General features: G+C 41.1%; 1 protein-coding gene across 1 annotated transcript; it reads right to left on the reverse strand.

The window, feature by feature from the left end:
• Positions 1-343: 343 nt before the first annotated feature.
• On the reverse strand, positions 344-17,706 carry pdcd6 (programmed cell death 6). The gene is made up of 6 exons (XM_085362507.1): positions 17,555-17,706; positions 13,054-13,115; positions 4,065-4,109; positions 2,978-3,136; positions 804-913; positions 344-582 (listed from the first exon to the last, which is right to left on the reverse strand). Exons 1-6 carry the CDS (start codon positions 17,635-17,637, stop codon positions 484-486), a joined length of 558 nt encoding a protein of 185 aa, XP_085218633.1. The 5' UTR covers positions 17,638-17,706; the 3' UTR covers positions 344-483.
• Positions 17,707-17,911: the final 205 nt, after the last annotated feature.

The raw sequence follows: 17,911 nt of genomic DNA on the forward strand, positions 1-17,911 counted from the left end.
CATTTGAAATCGTATTTACAATGCATTATTTCACTCTCGACTGATCTTTTTTTCTTTTCTTTTTTTAATGTAATCAATTAAAGTTAAGACATTTAATGTCAACATTAACAGACAGACAGAAAGACAGATGCGTCCATAATGTTCCCCCACACGGAGTCGCCGACACAGACAATGTTCAGATTGGTCAACAAACAAAAACACTACAAGATTTTTTTTTTTAATTATATCAAGCATTTGAGTTATACTTCCAGATAAATGATTTGGAAAATAAACAGAAAAAATTGTGTTGTTAACTTTATAAATAAAAGTGAACCCCCCCCCCAAAAAAAAAAAAAACCCAAAAAAAACAAAACAAAAAACAACAGCAAGGCATTAAAAATTAAAAAAAATCTTGCAGCGTCCATCATGGCAGACTTCCGGGAGGTGCCGGTAGCTTTGGCACAGTTGTGTCCAGTTGTGCTCTTCTGTGGTGAGCCGTGTATATTATACTATATTGAAGACCATGGAAAGATACTGTTCATATGAAACCTGGATCCAGCCGTCCTGATCCGTATCATATCGCCTGAAAACATCAGTCAACCTCTGCAAAAGCACAGAAAAAGGATTTACTGCAGATTAGCCAGAAGCATTATCTCATTATTATTAATACCATTTACTTCTTTAGGCTTTTTGTCACACTTAGCAGCCTCTTCTATAGCTGCATGAAATTACTGAGAAGGAAGAAACTGGCTCATAAAAATACATGATTGAAAGTCCACTTCAAGTCTTTTACATGCACACTACAGTCAGTGCGACTCTGTTACCTGCAGTACAATACAGCACTGGATGAAGTCATCGAAGGCCACCTGTCCCTTCCTCTGGCGGTCGAACTTCTCTATCAGTGTGCCGTAGAACTGGTCCGATAGACGATAGCCTGCACACAACAGTAACACAGCCGTCATTTCAAAGCTGTCCTACACATTCACCCACTCAGTTTGTTTTCTGATAAAGGATGATTTATAATGCATTTGATTTCTGGTCTAAACTCTGCTATGGCAGATGCTGGACGTTCACCTCTGGGTCTTTGTTGAGGTGGGAATCACCACGCACCCTGCAACATCATACGATTGGGATTTGTTTTCTTTACTTTTGCAAAATGCTATCACAAAAACATTTACTGCGATTTATTACCTTTTTTAATTGCAAGCTATGTCCTCAAAGTACAGCTTTCTCAGTATCTGTTTTATCCAATAAGATACAGCTCATTTCAGTTATTTCTGTGCTACAAAATGAAACAGTTTAGCACAGCAACATTGTCACTGAATAATAAAGTATTGATATTGGATGTCTCTATATCGATACGATATTGCCACACAAACTATCAGGATGCTATGCTGTGTCGATTTCTTTCCCCACCCCTTAATTTGTATCCTGGACCTTGAGACTGTGAGAAGCTCCTGGAGCCACTGAGGGCATGACAGCCTCTACATACACGAGGCTCCTGGCCAGGTAATGACTTTTAAGTGAACCATGACATATGCAAATTGACTGTGGCAGAGCTCCAGGCTGGGTGGAATGAACGCAGACTGGCTTGGGCAGAAGAACAAGTTGTGGCTGTACTCGAGACATGTTATGATACGGTCAGATTAAGGCATTCACGGGACAGCCGCCATCAGTGTGATACTGTACATCTGCTTTACTGAGACGCTCCTGCCACTGCCAGTGAAAACAATACAGTGAATATGAGCCTCTGTGTCTTCTGATCTTCAGGAGTCTCGTGAAGCAGATTTAGAAAATACGGAAACACAAAGAAACACCAAAAACATGCAAAGTAAAACAGCTATTTCGAAGAAATCTTTCTTTTTCATTGACCACAAACGTAGCCCACAGGCAGATTTCACTCTCATTTCATTCACAGGTTCTTTTTTTATTTATTAATTTGGTCACTTTACTGCTGATTAGTAAATTATTTAAATTGATTTTAATACTGACAAAACACATCTGCTCAATTTGGTGAAAGAAAATTGTTTCATAAAAGTTGGAGAAAAATGAGACTGAAAAAAGCTGCATAATGCTTAAACAGCACCAATGAGCAACTCATCAGGTTAATGAGCAACACGACAGTCTTAACAGTGTAAAGACAGCATAGACACACAGTCTAATAGCCGTATTTCTTATTGTATAAGTACAAAGCAGGTAATACTATCTGCTGTTCAAAAAATCCTTTAATATATGCACACAGCAGACAAGGCTGAAAACCAACAGTGAATGGCAATGATCTTCAGGCCTTCGGGCAGCAATGCATTCAAAACAATGCAACTTAAACTCCACCACTGAATGCAGAGAAAGTCCACAAGATGCTGCTGCTCCCTTCTGTGGCTCTAAACTCGTTTAAAATGGACTCAGCAGATAAAACTGTCTTGCTGTAGTTTGAGTAACGATTATGTTTTGTGTTCTCCCTTCGTCAGATCACGGAGAACTGGAACTATTCGGCATGTTTTCTGCACAGTTGGAGGCAGTGGAAACACCATTAATGCTGGCTTTGGAGTCAGGTGCCGTCGCCCAGATGACGTCTTATCAAGAAAGGCCAAACAACATTTTGTACTTACTCCAACACTATGTCAAGGTGATAAACTGACCTGCCTGCTAACAAACAGCCAAATCTCAAATGTTCAACACTTTATTAGTTGTCTGTAGCACTTCCTGTTGAATTTAGTTTGCAAAGCACCCCAACTTTTTCTGGCTTTTTACAGGCCAATTTAAAGTCGCAAATTAACATTTGTCAAAATATATGAATTGAAAGCATTTGTATATGTGGTGGTTAGTAAAAAAAAGTAGGATTAAAATATACTCATTTGGTGTCTAGCTGCTGTATCTAAAACACACACACAGAAAACTGAAAAGACAAAAACACTGACCGTGTAGAAACAGCCTAGAGACCATCGAGCCCTCCACCAGCACCCTAAATTTTAGTACACAAGCATACTTTGTTGCTCACCGAATCCAGTCAGTGCCTGCTTAAGCTCTTGTTTATCGATGAAGCCGGAGTTGTCCCTGTCGTAGTTCCTGAAGATGTTCTGCCAGTCCGTGATGTACTTCCACACACCGGCAAACTCGTTGAAGTTCACCCCGCCTTTATTTTCTCTGTCGAACATGGCTGAAGTAGAATATAACGCATATTAAATGCACCGGTACTGACAACATATATGCATATGCACGCACACTGGTAGACATTCTGGACATTAAATGTGGTTGGGACAGTTTTAAGGACACGAGAGTGAGTACGGCACCGCATACATCTTTGCAGGGCTATCAGGGAACAGCAGAATTAACAGTGTGGGACAGCAAGACTCACACTTGACTAACTCCTGCCTCATAAGACAGCGAAAGAAAACAGCTTGATCCCCCCCACCAGTACTCCACTCCTCACCCCCATGCGCTTCAATCCAATTACCTCCCAACAAAGGGAGTGTTATCACAGGATATGCTTCTTGCTGTGGGAGTACTAAACAATGGATTTACTGCGCATGGTGCAGTGGAAAGGAGAGGCGATGGAATTATACGGATTTACTTTGGAAGTCGCACAACAAACGGAGAGTGCAAAGTACATGCGAGACCCAGGGACAGACATTTTTTAACATACTTCTGGTCTTGGAGTTTAAAAATAAATAAGCCACAGCCATTCGTGTACAGAAAGTACAAAAGAATCGTTTAGTACAGTGTGATTCAGAGTCAGTGTGTTTAAAAGATCAACTACACTGCAAAGTTTACAGTTTTTAACCTCAGCTGTATATTATAAAAGAGTCAACAGATCAATATTTGAAGTCTTAGGAAACTCTCAGCTGCCCTTTAGGACCAGCTTTTCAATTTCCTTGCAGATATTCCCCTCTTCCTGGTTTTATTGATGGCTGCAGGTTTCCACTAAAGCAGGAGAACAGCAGAGGCTTGTTTGTGTCTTCAGATTGCTCGCTGTTTAATGAACTAATCTGGTTGTCATGGCATGGAGGCAGATAAACAACCTGAATATTTCCAGAACAAGAGGCAGTGTGTGGAAGTTGGTTGTCTCACCGTCACTGGTCACTTACATATAATGGAGCGGACGGTCACTGGGTTGAAAGGAGTCCACGTGCCTGTGAAACAGAGGAGCGCTGGTTAAAAATACACCAAGACCTGCAGCAACATCCAGCTGCTAAATGCCCCAAAGAAACTGATATAATGATAACAGAGCTGAGGTAGCAGTAATGATATAATAAATCTTTAGGGAGTGCAGTAGAGTTTTGTAAGAGCCACAGCAGCCGTGGGATTTTTTGTTTTTTAACACCAACTGTGTGGAACTGCAGTTAAAATTGGCATCATCACAATAAACAGAAAATAAACACTCTTCTTGCTATCGGAGCTTAATTAAACATTTTCACAAGATTAGCATTTTAGCGGGGCCTGTATTTATTTCCTAAGATCACGACATACCCAAGAAAGAATCTGATTTTACTGCTTTTTAATGAGTTCATTATCTCGAGACGATAACTGAAATGCAACGCCCGGCTTCATTTGACCAAACATAACAGTACTGTAGACATACTTGACTGTACTATCTATAAAATGTACTTCCTGCCACTGTTATTATGATTATATGTGCACTGTGCATGAAATACATTGGTAGTGTCCATGTAAGGCAGATGACTTTCAATGCGAACAAGCCCACACTGCGGCGCTTTACGTTTCATAAATCAGAAAATTACCATAGTAACCCATCAAGCAGATGATAATGAAAAATGATGATCATTAGTGTAGTCTCATGTGCGTTATTATGAGAGATGTGAATGAGTGAAGAGGGAAGGATTTTGCAGACACACTTTTTTTCACAGCAGCTGTTGAGTTGCCGTGGCAGGGACCTGAAACCTGCAGAAAGCAGCAATCCCTGATATCACCTATCACAAATGTTACTAATCTACTGTGATTGTCCTTTAATGGCACGTCAAACCGTCTGCCATTAACATGATTTATTGTGCCTGCTGACTCACTATCACACCGTCATCCTCAAAGGACACTTGATTAGAACAGAGCCATTAATACTGTGATTAATTCCACTCCAGCAATGACAAATCAAAAGTTTATGCTGTGAAGACAGCCTATGTCTATGAGGCCACCCCCGATTTCTTTATGTTTTGCGCCCAAGGAGTCACGCTTGCTTGGATTTTTTTTTTTAAAGTGGTCTCCAGTAACAGTTCTCCAGGCTTTTGAAGGTTTTATTTATTTAACACTGACATGTAAATCATTAAAAAATTGGATCTAAATCAAGGGATGAACCAGTGTTGTGTCTACACAGAACAAACAACTCTGACTGACGAATGTGAAATTTTGGTTTAAATTACAATGATTATCTGGAGGAATGCAGGACAGAGGTACAGCAGTGAGTGTCTACAGCCATCTGGAAAACATGGTGGAGACTTTGTCATGATTTGGGGCTTTATTTAAGTCAGCAGGGTTGTTTTAATAAAGTTGGAATTGTTGGAATTATTAATGCAGAAAAAACCATTACATTTTGATCTATGGTAAATGGACTGATTCTTATACGGTGCTTTTCTACTCTCCCGGAGTACAATGTGCCACGTTCACCCAATCACACCCATTCTCACAAGCACTGTCTCTAAACTGAGAGCAACTTGGGGTTACTGACATGCAGACTGGAGGAGCCTGGGATCGAACCACCAACCTTCCGATCAGTAGGTGACCTGCGCTACCTCCTAAGCCACAGCTACCCTATCACGCAACACCATCTAGAAAGCATAACAGTGATCCCAAACATACTGCCAATTATTTTGGTAATCGAGTAACTGTATAAATCTTTCGTTGTATTTACGTGCCATAATAAATTTAAAAAAAAATTAAGTAAACATTTTACTAAATGCAAAAATATATAAATACTCTCAAGTACTCTTGGGCAGAGTTTTATCTCCTGGATGAGGTAGATATGTTGTGTCTTCATGTTTATGAGTTTTTGTGCATGTGTGCGTGTCTGTGCGTTTAAGTATGAAGAAGTCAAGCAAACAGTGAATTATGTCTGTAATGCTTTAACCTCCTAGGACCTGGCGTCCACATATGTTTAAATAACATTTTGGGTTATTTAGACCAAAATACTCAATTTTGCTCTTCAAGGGCCTGATATCCACTTATAAGGACATTATACTGCTACTGTTCTATCAAAATTTTAAACGAATATCCTCATATGTGGCTCTGATTTTTCATAAAAACAAAAATAAGGTAAAAAAAAAAAATCTGGTAATTCTTTGTTTTTACATTCATCGGGCCACAATATGCCTAAATGTCAAAGAGAAATTAAAAATGCATGCTGTGGAAAAGTTCGGGTCTTAGGAGGTTAAAGGAGAATGTGGTGGCTGCAATGAAGAAGAACGAGCACATCAGCATTCTGAAATTTGCCGTGAGCTTTGATGCATTGATGCAGACGAGCTCTTAGAAGCCTGGAGAACTGTTCCTGAAGAAGTGACAGGAAAGCTTGACTAAGACAGTTCAATCTGTGCAGAAGATTAAAGGTGGTCATATCAAATATTGACCTTAAGATTTGTTACAATACTCTCTCTCTACATATCTGTTATTGCACCCATTGGCGCATTTTCCCAGCAAAGTACAAAGAAATGAGGGGTGGCTCAAGACTTTTGCAGTTTTTTTAAAAAAGCGGGGGTGAGTTTTATGACAATTTATGTCTTTTTTTTTTCCAGCTACGCATCATTATTTTTCATCTAGAGGACAAACTTCAATTACAAGTGAATCTACCTGTCATATAGGTGGGCGCGAAAAAGAGCAATAGGTCTTTACTTCAGGTGAGTGTTTATACTTTTATAGCCTGCTTCACACTCTCAAGACAGTGAGATTTATCAGGCCATCTAAATAGCTGCTGACACACCACCTCACTTTATTACAGGCAGGCTGGCAGTTCAGGACCAGGAATAAAGAGAAGCGTGTCTGAGAAGATGTAGAGAAGCGAGGGGAGGCAAGGAAACGCACAAAAGGAGCAGAGATAACAAAAGAGAAGCGACCCGAGGAGATGAGGTGAACAAAACATTTGCAGTTTGGTTCTCATTGCAGTACCTTGAGCTCTCTTGCCTACATTTGCTGACCTAAGGTTGTTTCCTGAAACTCTTTTTGCAGATCCTAAAACAGCCTCTGCAGAATTTCAACAGCTTGCCAAAACTCTGGAGCGTTTTTCACACCGTGCTGCTTGTTTTTGATTTTCCTCCACAGCTATGCCAGCACAGCAGTAAGCAGGTTTGCAGCGCGAGCCTCAAGAGCTTAGATAAGAGGATCTCATTTAAATAAAAAGGTTTCAAATCAAACATAACACAGAAATTGCTTTATTGTTGATTTATTCACACCTCGATTTTACTTGGGAAAGCCCATTAAAGCGTCTAAATAAATAATATGAAGCTGAAACAATTTCAGGACCTCAAAACTTTAAGATTTTGGTACACTAAGTACTGTGTGCTTCAGAGGACACTAGTCATTTCCTCCCTCTTGCTCAGTTTGTTTTATTGATGGCTGAGGCCGTCTAGGACTGTGGATAGAGCCGTTTTGGGACAGGCCTGAGGCTCTTACTGATGCTGGGATTTGGGCCAGAATCTATATTCCACTTTCATCCAAAACGAACTAAATAATGAACTAAAGCAACAATCATAAAGTATTATTAGCATATAGATGTGAGGGCAATTTGTAGAAGCGGGTCAGTGTTACAGCATGTCTCTTTGCTGCCATTTCTCACAAGTACTTTTTTCATCAAACCACATCTCTCATCGACTAAAATGAATGGCGTGGTGTCATTTATGACCATGTTAAAGGAATACTTCTTTAATCGGGCTACATTTCTGTTTGTCATCTCTATATATACTTCCTTAATGTGCAACAGATGCTTTTAAAAAAAACAAAACAAAAAAAAAACAACACACACACACACACACGCGCACACACACACACACACACACACACACACACACTTCATTACAAAATGATTGCCTGTTACTTCTTCGTTTCAGTAATAGTAGCGAATTATGTGCTACAGCACATTTAAACACAACAATTTAGATAAACTGGAAACTCCCTAATACTTTGATCACCAACAATTCATAGTCAAAAACATAATTCATGTTTTTATGTTTGTATTACTAGTACTAAAACTATTTTTAATAGATAATTTTAAAAAAAAAAAATCTGCAGAAACACTCGAATCATTCACTTCATTTATGCACAACTCTCTTAAGGCAACAGCATTTCAATCAGGTTGACTGGACTTTGAGCGGGTCACTGCTTGCTGATTTTGTTTTTCAGTCATTCTGTTTTAGATCCACTGTGAGCTTTAGCTGTTGGACAGATGGCCAACAGCTAAAGCTCACATTTGACTCTAGATTACTTTGGTATACAGAGGAGTTCATGCTCAACTCTGTAAGGTGTCCAGGTCCTGTGGCTATAAAACATGGCCAAATCATCACGCCTCCCAGGAAGACTGTGGCATTGTGTTAACACACACTTACATGCTCCAAACTAGCAAACAGCAACAACTTCTGCTTTTATAGAGCATCTGGCTGTTACCTGTATAGATAATATCAGTCTGCCGATAAACCGGTCAGAATCCAATATGGATATAGGATCATGAAAAATGCCGCTTGACGGTTAATCCAGAGTAAAATGTCAACAATTATTTTATTAAATGTAATAAGTTGACTGTAACAAATACCGAGGGATACTGGAATTTTCAGGAGCAAAAAAATTCAGATATTTTTATAGGCTGTTATTATAAGTTATAACTATAATTAAAAGAGTTTGTCACTAGTCCAAAAACAGTGTTTCTAATTTTCCTTTAAATGCATCTTTGATATTTCTATACTACAGTGTTACGTAGCTGTTGGCGTGAGCAGAAATTGGATGTTCAAACATGGATTCAGCTAAAACGCTGTGAATGCTACTCAAACATTAGAGCCAGCAGTAAAATGCCCAAAGGCAGAGCAGATAACAAGCTGTGACCTTTCCAGACGCACGGGCTCTTCTACACGCATGCATGCACACGCACACACACCTCACACCAGTAGCTAGCTGTGAGGTCACCAATGTATGCTAGACACACTGCGGCTGCCCAGTGTGAAGCGGCCAGTATGGCTGAGATGTTTGTGAGCGTCTGATGGCAGACTGGGACAATACTCCCTCTGTCCTGTCCACACACTGGACCCCTCTCACTGGTGAACTGCCAGTGGCGAGGTGGACAGAAGTGAGAGAATATAAGAGGTGAGGAGGGAGGCGGGCGAGTGGAAAAACGGAGAGCGCTGACCGCAGTGTATACGCATACATGTAACGGTCGTGATGGAGTTCAGTGAGTCGATTGTCCCCTACACGCCTGACATAAGCAAACACGGATTTGAACTTTTCCAAACACACTTTAAATGTTAAGCTCACAAAGTAGCGACACAGACTTGAAACCTCCCGAAACACACATCCTGTATTACTCAGGTAAAGGTTTGACCTTGAGAGCAGCAAAGGGACAGAGCTGCTTGATTATCGTTGAATTAATATAAATGTACGTGATTGCAATTTAGCTTTTTCTGGGAGTCGCTCAAACCTTGCAATTTGAAATCATGCAAAGAGTACAGTTATGTAGTATGCTGGGAGCTTATCAACAGGAGTATCCAAGCAAGTCATTGCTCAGAGTAAAGAGAATTATAATTAAAGCGACTGCTACAGTCAGCTCTGTGTGTTTTGTGGTCACATATAAGGAAAACGCATAAGAAGGAATCCAGTCAAAATGGCACCGGTGCCTCACGCCATTAGAAAATGACTGGATCTAACATATTCAGTGCATGACGCAGCTCCTTCACCAGAAGGTGGAAATGCTGAAAAGCTTAACACTGTCTGGGTAATATCCATGCCATCTGACTCAGCTCAGGTTTTACAAAAGTGTACATATGTACAAGTGTAACGGAAAGGGCTGCTGATTGAGTTCCTCAAGCCCGCTCTGCATGTCAGCAGTTTCAGTGGAGCTCTTACACAAATAACTCAAGCAGGAGAGTGGGGGGAGCATGGAGGCAAGTTGGTAGGGTATCTGCTTACTGCTGAGCAAAGAGACAAGGCCAGAAAAAAAAAATCCATATTTATAGCAAATGGCCCGGCTAAAAGGCATACGGACAAAACAGACAGGCACGTGCACTTCCAACAGCACAGAGCCATCACTCTCTCAGTCCTGTAACACCCAGGACTGAGAGAGAGAGGAGGGAAGATAGTTTCACTTTCCCTCTCTGTGTGTCTGTCTAAGTAAGGGTGAGAGACAAAGAGACAAAGTCAGAGTAAGAGAGGACAAGGAGACAGAGGGCATGGCAGGAAAACAGCTGGTACCATATCCTCAAGAGAAATGTAAGAGGAGAGGAGATGTTGTATAATCCTATGTTTAAAATGTTTAAAATGCCTTTTTCTAGCCGACTGATTTCTTTTTTCTACCTGGAAAAAGAAAATACATGTAAAAAAAGCAGGAGATTAAAAGATTTCTGCACAAAGCAAAAGGAAAAAAGAAACATATGAAGTGAAGCCCGGATCATTTTCTATGTGCAGAAGACAGGTAGGCAGAGCGCTGATGGACGATAAGAAAACCAGAGTATGTGATGCAGAAACAGCAGCAGAGGATAAAAGAGTTTAACTGGCCCAGCCTCCCTCCTGAACCTTGATGCTCTCTGCTCTCCTCAGAGACAGGGGTAAAGAAGAATAAGTAGACAAAGCATAGTTGATGGCAGGAAACTGATTCAAAAAAGCAGAATGCAGAGACAGTAGAGCTGCAACAGACAGTCGAACGGCGGGTTGTCTTTAGGAAGCTGCAGGACAGGATGCAGTGCGCCGTGTTCGGCTTGACTGGCTCGGTTTCATTTCCCAATGAATCTAATGAACTAGGAGAGACTGGACCGGGAAACCTGCCGTTCGCCGCACGCATACGCAGCGAGGAGCACACAAACACAACAGCGAGTCCAAAAAAACAAGAAGAGACTCACTGACCCTTGGCAAAAAACCCAAAAATCTGATGAAATGAGCAACGCACACACGCTTGCCTCGCACAAACACACACTACACACTAATCAGTATGCTGTGCCAGAGTCACTGCGCAGCCCGATAACAGCTTCTTTCAGTGCTGCTGCTGGCTCTCACACTTCTTTTTTGCCTCTTTCTCTCTTTTGAAGTGCCCAGAAAAATGGGTTTCTGGGCAGCGTAATCTGCTGAAAAGTCTTTGAAAAGCTGCTGGAGCAAATCAAACAAAAGCTTGATGGGGGAAGACATTATATTATAATGAATATACAAACATCAACCCTGTGCCACAGTTTCTGGTCTAACGGTTCTGGTCTAAAAAAATAAATACATAAACAAATAATAAGTGACTTCATTTTCCAGGATGTGAGCAGAGAAGATGACCCGTATCATTTATTCAGTGCTTCTCCCGAAACCGCTGGGGAGGAATAACAAGCACTCTGTTTCTTTTCTTTTAATTTGTTAAGGAAATGAAGCCTCGTCCCTGTCTGAATGCAGCTCCTCCTGCAGAGCTACAAGACTAAGAGGGACTGTGCCTCCATTACTAGCAGCTGTAAGCCTCATGAAACATCCCTGGGTTTTCAATCAGATTAATACATTCTGCAGGAGAGAAAGCACACCCCTTATATAAAGTCACCCAGCCTCACAAACAACTTTATGAAAGACAAAAGCAAGAGTTTAAAAGTTTAAGCAGTTTATGAGCTGTAGCTAACTAGTTAATTAAGCCACCATTAGCCTATGTGGCACAGGCATGATTGGGGTTGTTATCCATGGCTGACATTTAATTGCTTCCAGCTGACTCACCTTTAAAACTCTGCTAAAGGGTTTCACTTAACAGTCACCTACAATACATTGCAAATTCACATTATCGCGCTAAAAGACTATAAGTGCTGAGTAAATGTCAACATCGTCAGCTGCTGATGAACCACACAGGATTCCTCCAAGTTTACCAGGGGATAGAAACTATGATGTAATTCTGTCATACTACTGTTTAATTGCACTGCATACATGCTTAAATAGTTAACCAGAGGCAGATTTATGCATTATTTTCCCCCCTTTTAAAACTCTGTGCTTCACTTTTAATTATACAAGAGCAAGAGAGAAGAGAAAGCACAATAAAATGGCTTTCAGAGTGACTTAGGTAAATAGAAATGCTTTATTACGCTATGTCAGTATTAGCATGTTTTAATCTCTGTCCACACAAGCATTTTAGCACAGCATCAGCGATCATCTCCATGTATAAAAGCATGTGTTAGCTCGTATAAATGGCAGGTGTTCATTGCCTTTAGAAAGACCTTTAGAAACTATTTGAGGTTTGGTGCCTTTTGGAGTATTTTATTGGAACTATTTGACCCATCATGTGACATCCTGTGCCAGTTTTGCTTTCTATAGTTTATGGATTTGTTAACTTCACACGCTTTTGTATAAATATGGTCATTATTACTGGCGTCAACAAAACAAAAGCCAGTTTCCATCTTTTATAAGCAGTCTGTGCTTATTCCTATTACAATGATGTGAGAGCATTCATCTTGTTTGAACTTTTGAAGAGTGTGACAAAATCCACACCCACAGTTTCAGTTAGCATCCTGTACGGTGTGGCGCTGGCTGTCATTGCTGGGACACAGAAGACTATCAAAGTATTTTCTCTCGAGCTACGCCGTTAAACTCTTCACCTACTCCTCTGTTCTGGGACAAAAATAAAACTCCATTCATTTTTATCCGGTTCACCTGCTATCGATGGGATAAAAATAAAATCCCCATCCATTTTTCTGCTTTAACATGCCGTTGCTTAAATCAAAGAGTGAGCCAGTGACCAGTGGTGTGTAACGAGGAGATGGGAGACAAAGAGAGAGACACACAGGGGAGCAAAGAAGAACAGAGGGAATTAAGAAGAAAGGGAAAAATGATATATTGACATAGAAAAGGAGGTGAGATATATATAGATATTTATAGAACGGGAAAGAAAGACAATAACAGTAGTGGCAGAAATTCCAAGACACTGATCCATACCGTTCGATAAGGCTTGCTGAAGCTCCGTGTCTGATATCACTCCACTCCGGTCCTTGTCGACCCTGGGGAGGAAAACACAGATTAGATACCGCCTGCTTTAACCACTTCACACCAGGACACAATCCCAACACACAAAAGCAGCATGCACCAGCGCTCGAAAACTGAAACCTCATCCCGCTGATCATGTGTTAGTGTTTCAACAGTGCACAGAGAATGAATGGAAGTCTGTGATCAGGGTGCACAAGACAGTTTGTACACTCAGAGATCAGAGAAACCAGCCAGACAAGGTCTAAAGGTTTGTGTGTGTTAGTGTGTGTTGGTCCTGAGAATGCAAACTAAAACAGGTTGTTGCTTCGTAACTTTTAGTGCCCACAGCATAGTGCCTGCTTGGAAGATTCTTTTAAGTGATAGTGAAACCAAAAGTTAAAATTTCTCATATTTGACATATGTGCACAGCAATGCTATTTTGACTACCTGGCAATACATAAAAGAATGTATCAGGCTGCCTCCTGCCAACAACACTGACAGTTTAATTAAATTATATCAGAGAGAGAGAAAAGTCTTCACAAAACAAAGCAGAATTACTCAAGAAAATTAAATTAGTCTCTTTTTGTCCCAGATCCTGAAGTTACAGCTCATACAGTTAGTAAATCAACTGACTGGAAACTAGCAAGCAAAAAGCACTGCTCTTTGTTTGAGCCAGTTTTCTCAGGTCACTTTGGATCTTGGAGAACTTAAGTTTTCATTACTTGAATATGTTTTACAGGTGAAGTGACAACAAATCAAAGGGCTTTAAACTTAGGATTGATGTAATTATTATGGATCATTTCTACTTTAAAACGTTAGCAAATGGGTTAAGAGCTTCATAGACCAGGGTCATTGAATTTACTGTCACAGTTCACCAACTATTCAGGTGTTTTAGCCCTAATGGAGCCACCAAAGCTAGTAAAGCATCCAAAGGTAGTGCTGCTTCTTTAAGTACATTTCTACTCTGTGTAGGTATTTAAAGAAAGAACTGAAGGAAAGTGCTACTGATGTGGTGACTCACTGGCAGACTTTAAACAAAGAAAGGGAATGGGATGCGATGTAATTATTAATGTACACTTACAGTACCTTTAAGGAGAGCAATCTTTGTCATTTCTATGTCTTTATGCCAGAGTAGCTTTCCTGATACACAGATCATAATTTATCTCATAATTATGCTCCCTTCCTCTGGCCCTTTTAGAAGACTTTGTTCTGATTGGCTGCCCCTCATAAACAGAAGGTTTAAACACCAGGTGAGTGGGGCTTCTGTGCTCAAGAAGCCCTCACATGTGCACACTTCAGCCTTCAATTGCCCTTCACTCCTTGGGAATTAGGTTATGCAGCTTCACTTTCCTCCCACTACTTTGGAGCTGAAACATTGATAAAAGTTCAGCTTTTCAATTCCCAGAAGTTGCAAACATCAGCCAATCAAAGCAGATTTCAAATTCACCAGCGCTACCTCTAGCCAATCACATCACATCTTGAAAATATCCCAAGAGAGTGAGATAATAAGTAGACTTTGGGATCAAAATGGAGAAGCTGATCAATGCAGGGATCCATTACCATTTGAATGATTAGTTCTTGTTGCTATAACAACTCCTGCAGTCTACATGTTAAACAGCTGGTGATAGACCGCTGAAGCTTTTTTGATCTCAGCTTCTGCTGATGCTCTCAGCCAATCACCATTCAATGTATGCGATAACCATAGTTCTTCACTCTACAAAGTTAGAGACCCAAACAAACAGGCATCAAATCATAAGCCTCACCATGTTAGGATCAATTAGGAACTCGGCTCTTAGTGACATCACACAGAGCTGAGAGCAAATCTTTAGCTGAACATTTAGATAGTATAGATAACTATAAAGGACAAAAACACATCATAGTCTGCTTGAATGTTGCCACAAGTCTCTCTTTGAGATGCAGAGACATTATAAGGTTGGACTCTGGCACAAATATGAGGCCTTACACTTTTGAAATCTAGCTTAGTCAAAAATCCAGTGACTCAGTTGTTCCTTAGCAACCTGCCAGGCCCAACCTGTTGACGCAGAGCTCACTCAACAAACACAGTTTGAATACCAGCAGAGAAGAAGAGGGGAGGACCCCCCCAAACAAACAAAACAACAAAAACAAAAAGTGTGCTGGGTTTCTGCTCCCGGCTGTGACTCGTTTTTGTGCGGCCGCAACTCTATGACTGCAGCCATCGAGGCATGGTGATCAGCTATATGTCGGTGTGCATTTCCCCTGTTAAATGAAGAAAAACAAACACGCGGTCTCGCCTGGTCTTCCTGCTGGGGAAGGAACCGCTCTCAGCATGCTGCCATAAATGAGAGCCTTGTCACTGTGAAGGTGGTGATGGGTTGGGTTGGTGGAGGCAGAGGGGGTACCCAGCCTTTACCAAACACTGAGATATTATCTCAAAGAAGTATGTGTGTGTACAGTATAAGCTCTCTTTTTCCCCCCGCTCCGCCTGTCTTCTTCCTACAAGCTCACACGCCCAGCCTTAGGCGAAGTTACCTCAACAGTAAAAAAGAAAAAAAATTGAAAGCATCATTAAAACTGCTTCTTGCCTGCAGAGGCAGGCAGTTAACCATCTGGTGTTTCCATATTCACACTGTCAAATACAGAACTTCTATGTAAAAGCTGCAGCGGGACAATATTAAAAGAAGGGGGGGGGAAAAGGACAAAACACCATGACTGAGTCAGTTATTCTGCTCAGATTTTCCCATGTTTCACTGTTTCCTATTAGGCAATCAGGCTGGAATATAGCTTGCGGAACAAAAGTCCGTCCTACTTTCCACATAACTGGTCCAAAAGTAAGGCACTGGTGCTGTAGCTCCCAAGCTTGAAAATTCCACTGCTACTCTTCCTACTTTAAACCTTTTTAATCTAAGGATAAAGCAAGTCGCAGAAAGAATTACGGTTAGCTCTGCATGTGTAACAACTTTTGTCAGGTACATTTGTTTCTGCCAAGTAGTTATTTGATTAAATCAATGTGTAATTTGATTAAACGCTGAGAATTGGTGAGTAGGAGCTACTCAGTCAAGTCTGAGTCTTGAAATGCAGGATTCAAACATTTTTGTCATACCATAGCCATCCATGAGCATGCACACAAAAGGAAGAGAGTGACTCATTCAGCATCTAGCCAGGCAGACGTCAAATAGCCTACTTTTCTTATCTTGTCGTGGCGCATCCACTCAGATGTAGTCATATCATAGCAAACATGTATATAAAAGCAGTCCAACAATGGGATGGTGAGTCATGGGTTAGTAGGTGCGTGTGTGTAAAAGGGATTGCAAAGCCTTCTGCGTCAACATGCTCCGTTGACTCTGACCACATGACCGAGGGAATTCCAGCAAAGCTCTGCCAGATATTCACCGAGGGGCAGCAGATGAGGCAGCGCAATGGCTCATGTGACAGATGACTGTATGTTTTTATGATAGTCACAATAACGCCTGGCATGACAATGATGCATGCAGCCACGAGAAGGTGCTGCTCCTCAAAGAGGCAAAATGTGTACATGTGATACCTTAAAGCTTTTCCACCATACATAAATAATTAGTTAAAGGGTGTTTCGAGCCTTGCAATGCCAGCAGCATCCTAATGTGAGAAAAAAAATCTTCTGCAGTATTACATAACTCTATAGCTTACTATTGCCAGGGGCCAAGGCATATGAACATTTCCATCTCTGCCTACTACTCTATGACCTTCTTGGCTGCTGACACGCTTTTGACTCAGGCTGTGCTGAAACTGATGACTATCAGTGGCTGACACTTTAACATCCAAATATGGGAGGGGGGGGAACATCCAAAAATCCAACATAAAACAATGTTTTTTTGGGAAATAAGCTCTCCAATGTGTTTTAAATAGATCCAGTTAGTCATATCCAGCTTTTTTAGAATATTATATCATTTCTATATGACTTCTTCAGACTCAAGTGTTGGTGGAAGATGGTTTTCACTGGAGACATAAATAAAACATTTTGAATGGAGCTGTGATTCCGTTGCTAGGATAAACCGGGGAGGGGAAACCCTTCAAGGACTCCCGGAGGTCCTTGAACCCAGGTTTGAAAACTCTCACTGAGCAAGCTGACTGACTTTGACTTCATTTCGGCACAATGTAACATCATCAATACAACTATGCGGCACTATGCAGACGCGTAGTAATGTAAGGTAGTACCAGATGTGACATAAAGCAGCTACAGGCTGTGTACTGTGTAGTACTACTTCCACAACTGAGGCTCAACTGTAACACTGAAAATCAGTCATTTCACTCCGGGAAATCTGTCCCGAAAAAGAGTTATGCATAGATGAGAGCAACGACAAACAAAAACAGCGAGCTCTCAATGAAATATTTAGTGTCACCCCCACCCAGTCTCACCCTCTTCCTCCCGCGCTATTACACGACAGCAGTTTTCACCTCGAAGCAAAGTGAGAGACAGGCACACAGCAGCGAAACAACCCGGCTTTCCTGCACTTACCTCTGGAAGATATTCCACAGGAAACCCTGGTCCGGAGGAGCGTTGATGTGTGGGGGGGCTCTGTATGGACTGTGGTACGCCATTTTTACACGGAGCTCTCTGTCAGGTTTGCACAAGTATAGCTTGTGTTTCCTCCTCCTGCTGTAGTTTCTGCTCTCAGTAGCTTCAATCAGACTTCACCACCCTGACGTTCACGTTACAGCCTGCCTCCCTCGCGCACAGAGGCGTGGCCAATCATTCAACACTACCCATGAAGGGGGTGACGTCACAATTTCCTCTTATTTTCAGCTAAAGTGAAAATAGAAACCTAAAATTTTTAAGTAATTGTAAGTGTTGGTAAAGTCACGTCTAACAACA

The sequence above is a fragment of the Diplotaxodon limnothrissa genome, linkage group LG9, assembly GCF_057381915.1.
Source record: "Diplotaxodon limnothrissa isolate DT_005_m linkage group LG9, D_limnothrissa_male_GT1.1, whole genome shotgun sequence".
NCBI lineage: Eukaryota > Metazoa > Chordata > Actinopteri > Cichliformes > Cichlidae > Diplotaxodon > Diplotaxodon limnothrissa.

Coding starts and splice junctions, on each gene's coding strand:
- pdcd6 (XM_085362507.1), bottom strand. CDS start 17,637: ATGGCGTACCACAGTCCATACAGAGCCCCCCCACACATCAACGCTCCT. Junction 13,116..17,554: donor CTGTGGAATATCTTCCAGAG/GTAAGTGCAGGA, acceptor TTTCCTCCCCAG/GGTCGACAAGGACCGGAGTG. Junction 4,110..13,053: donor TCAGCAAGCCTTATCGAACG/GTATGGATCAGT, acceptor TCTGTTTCACAG/GCACGTGGACTCCTTTCAAC.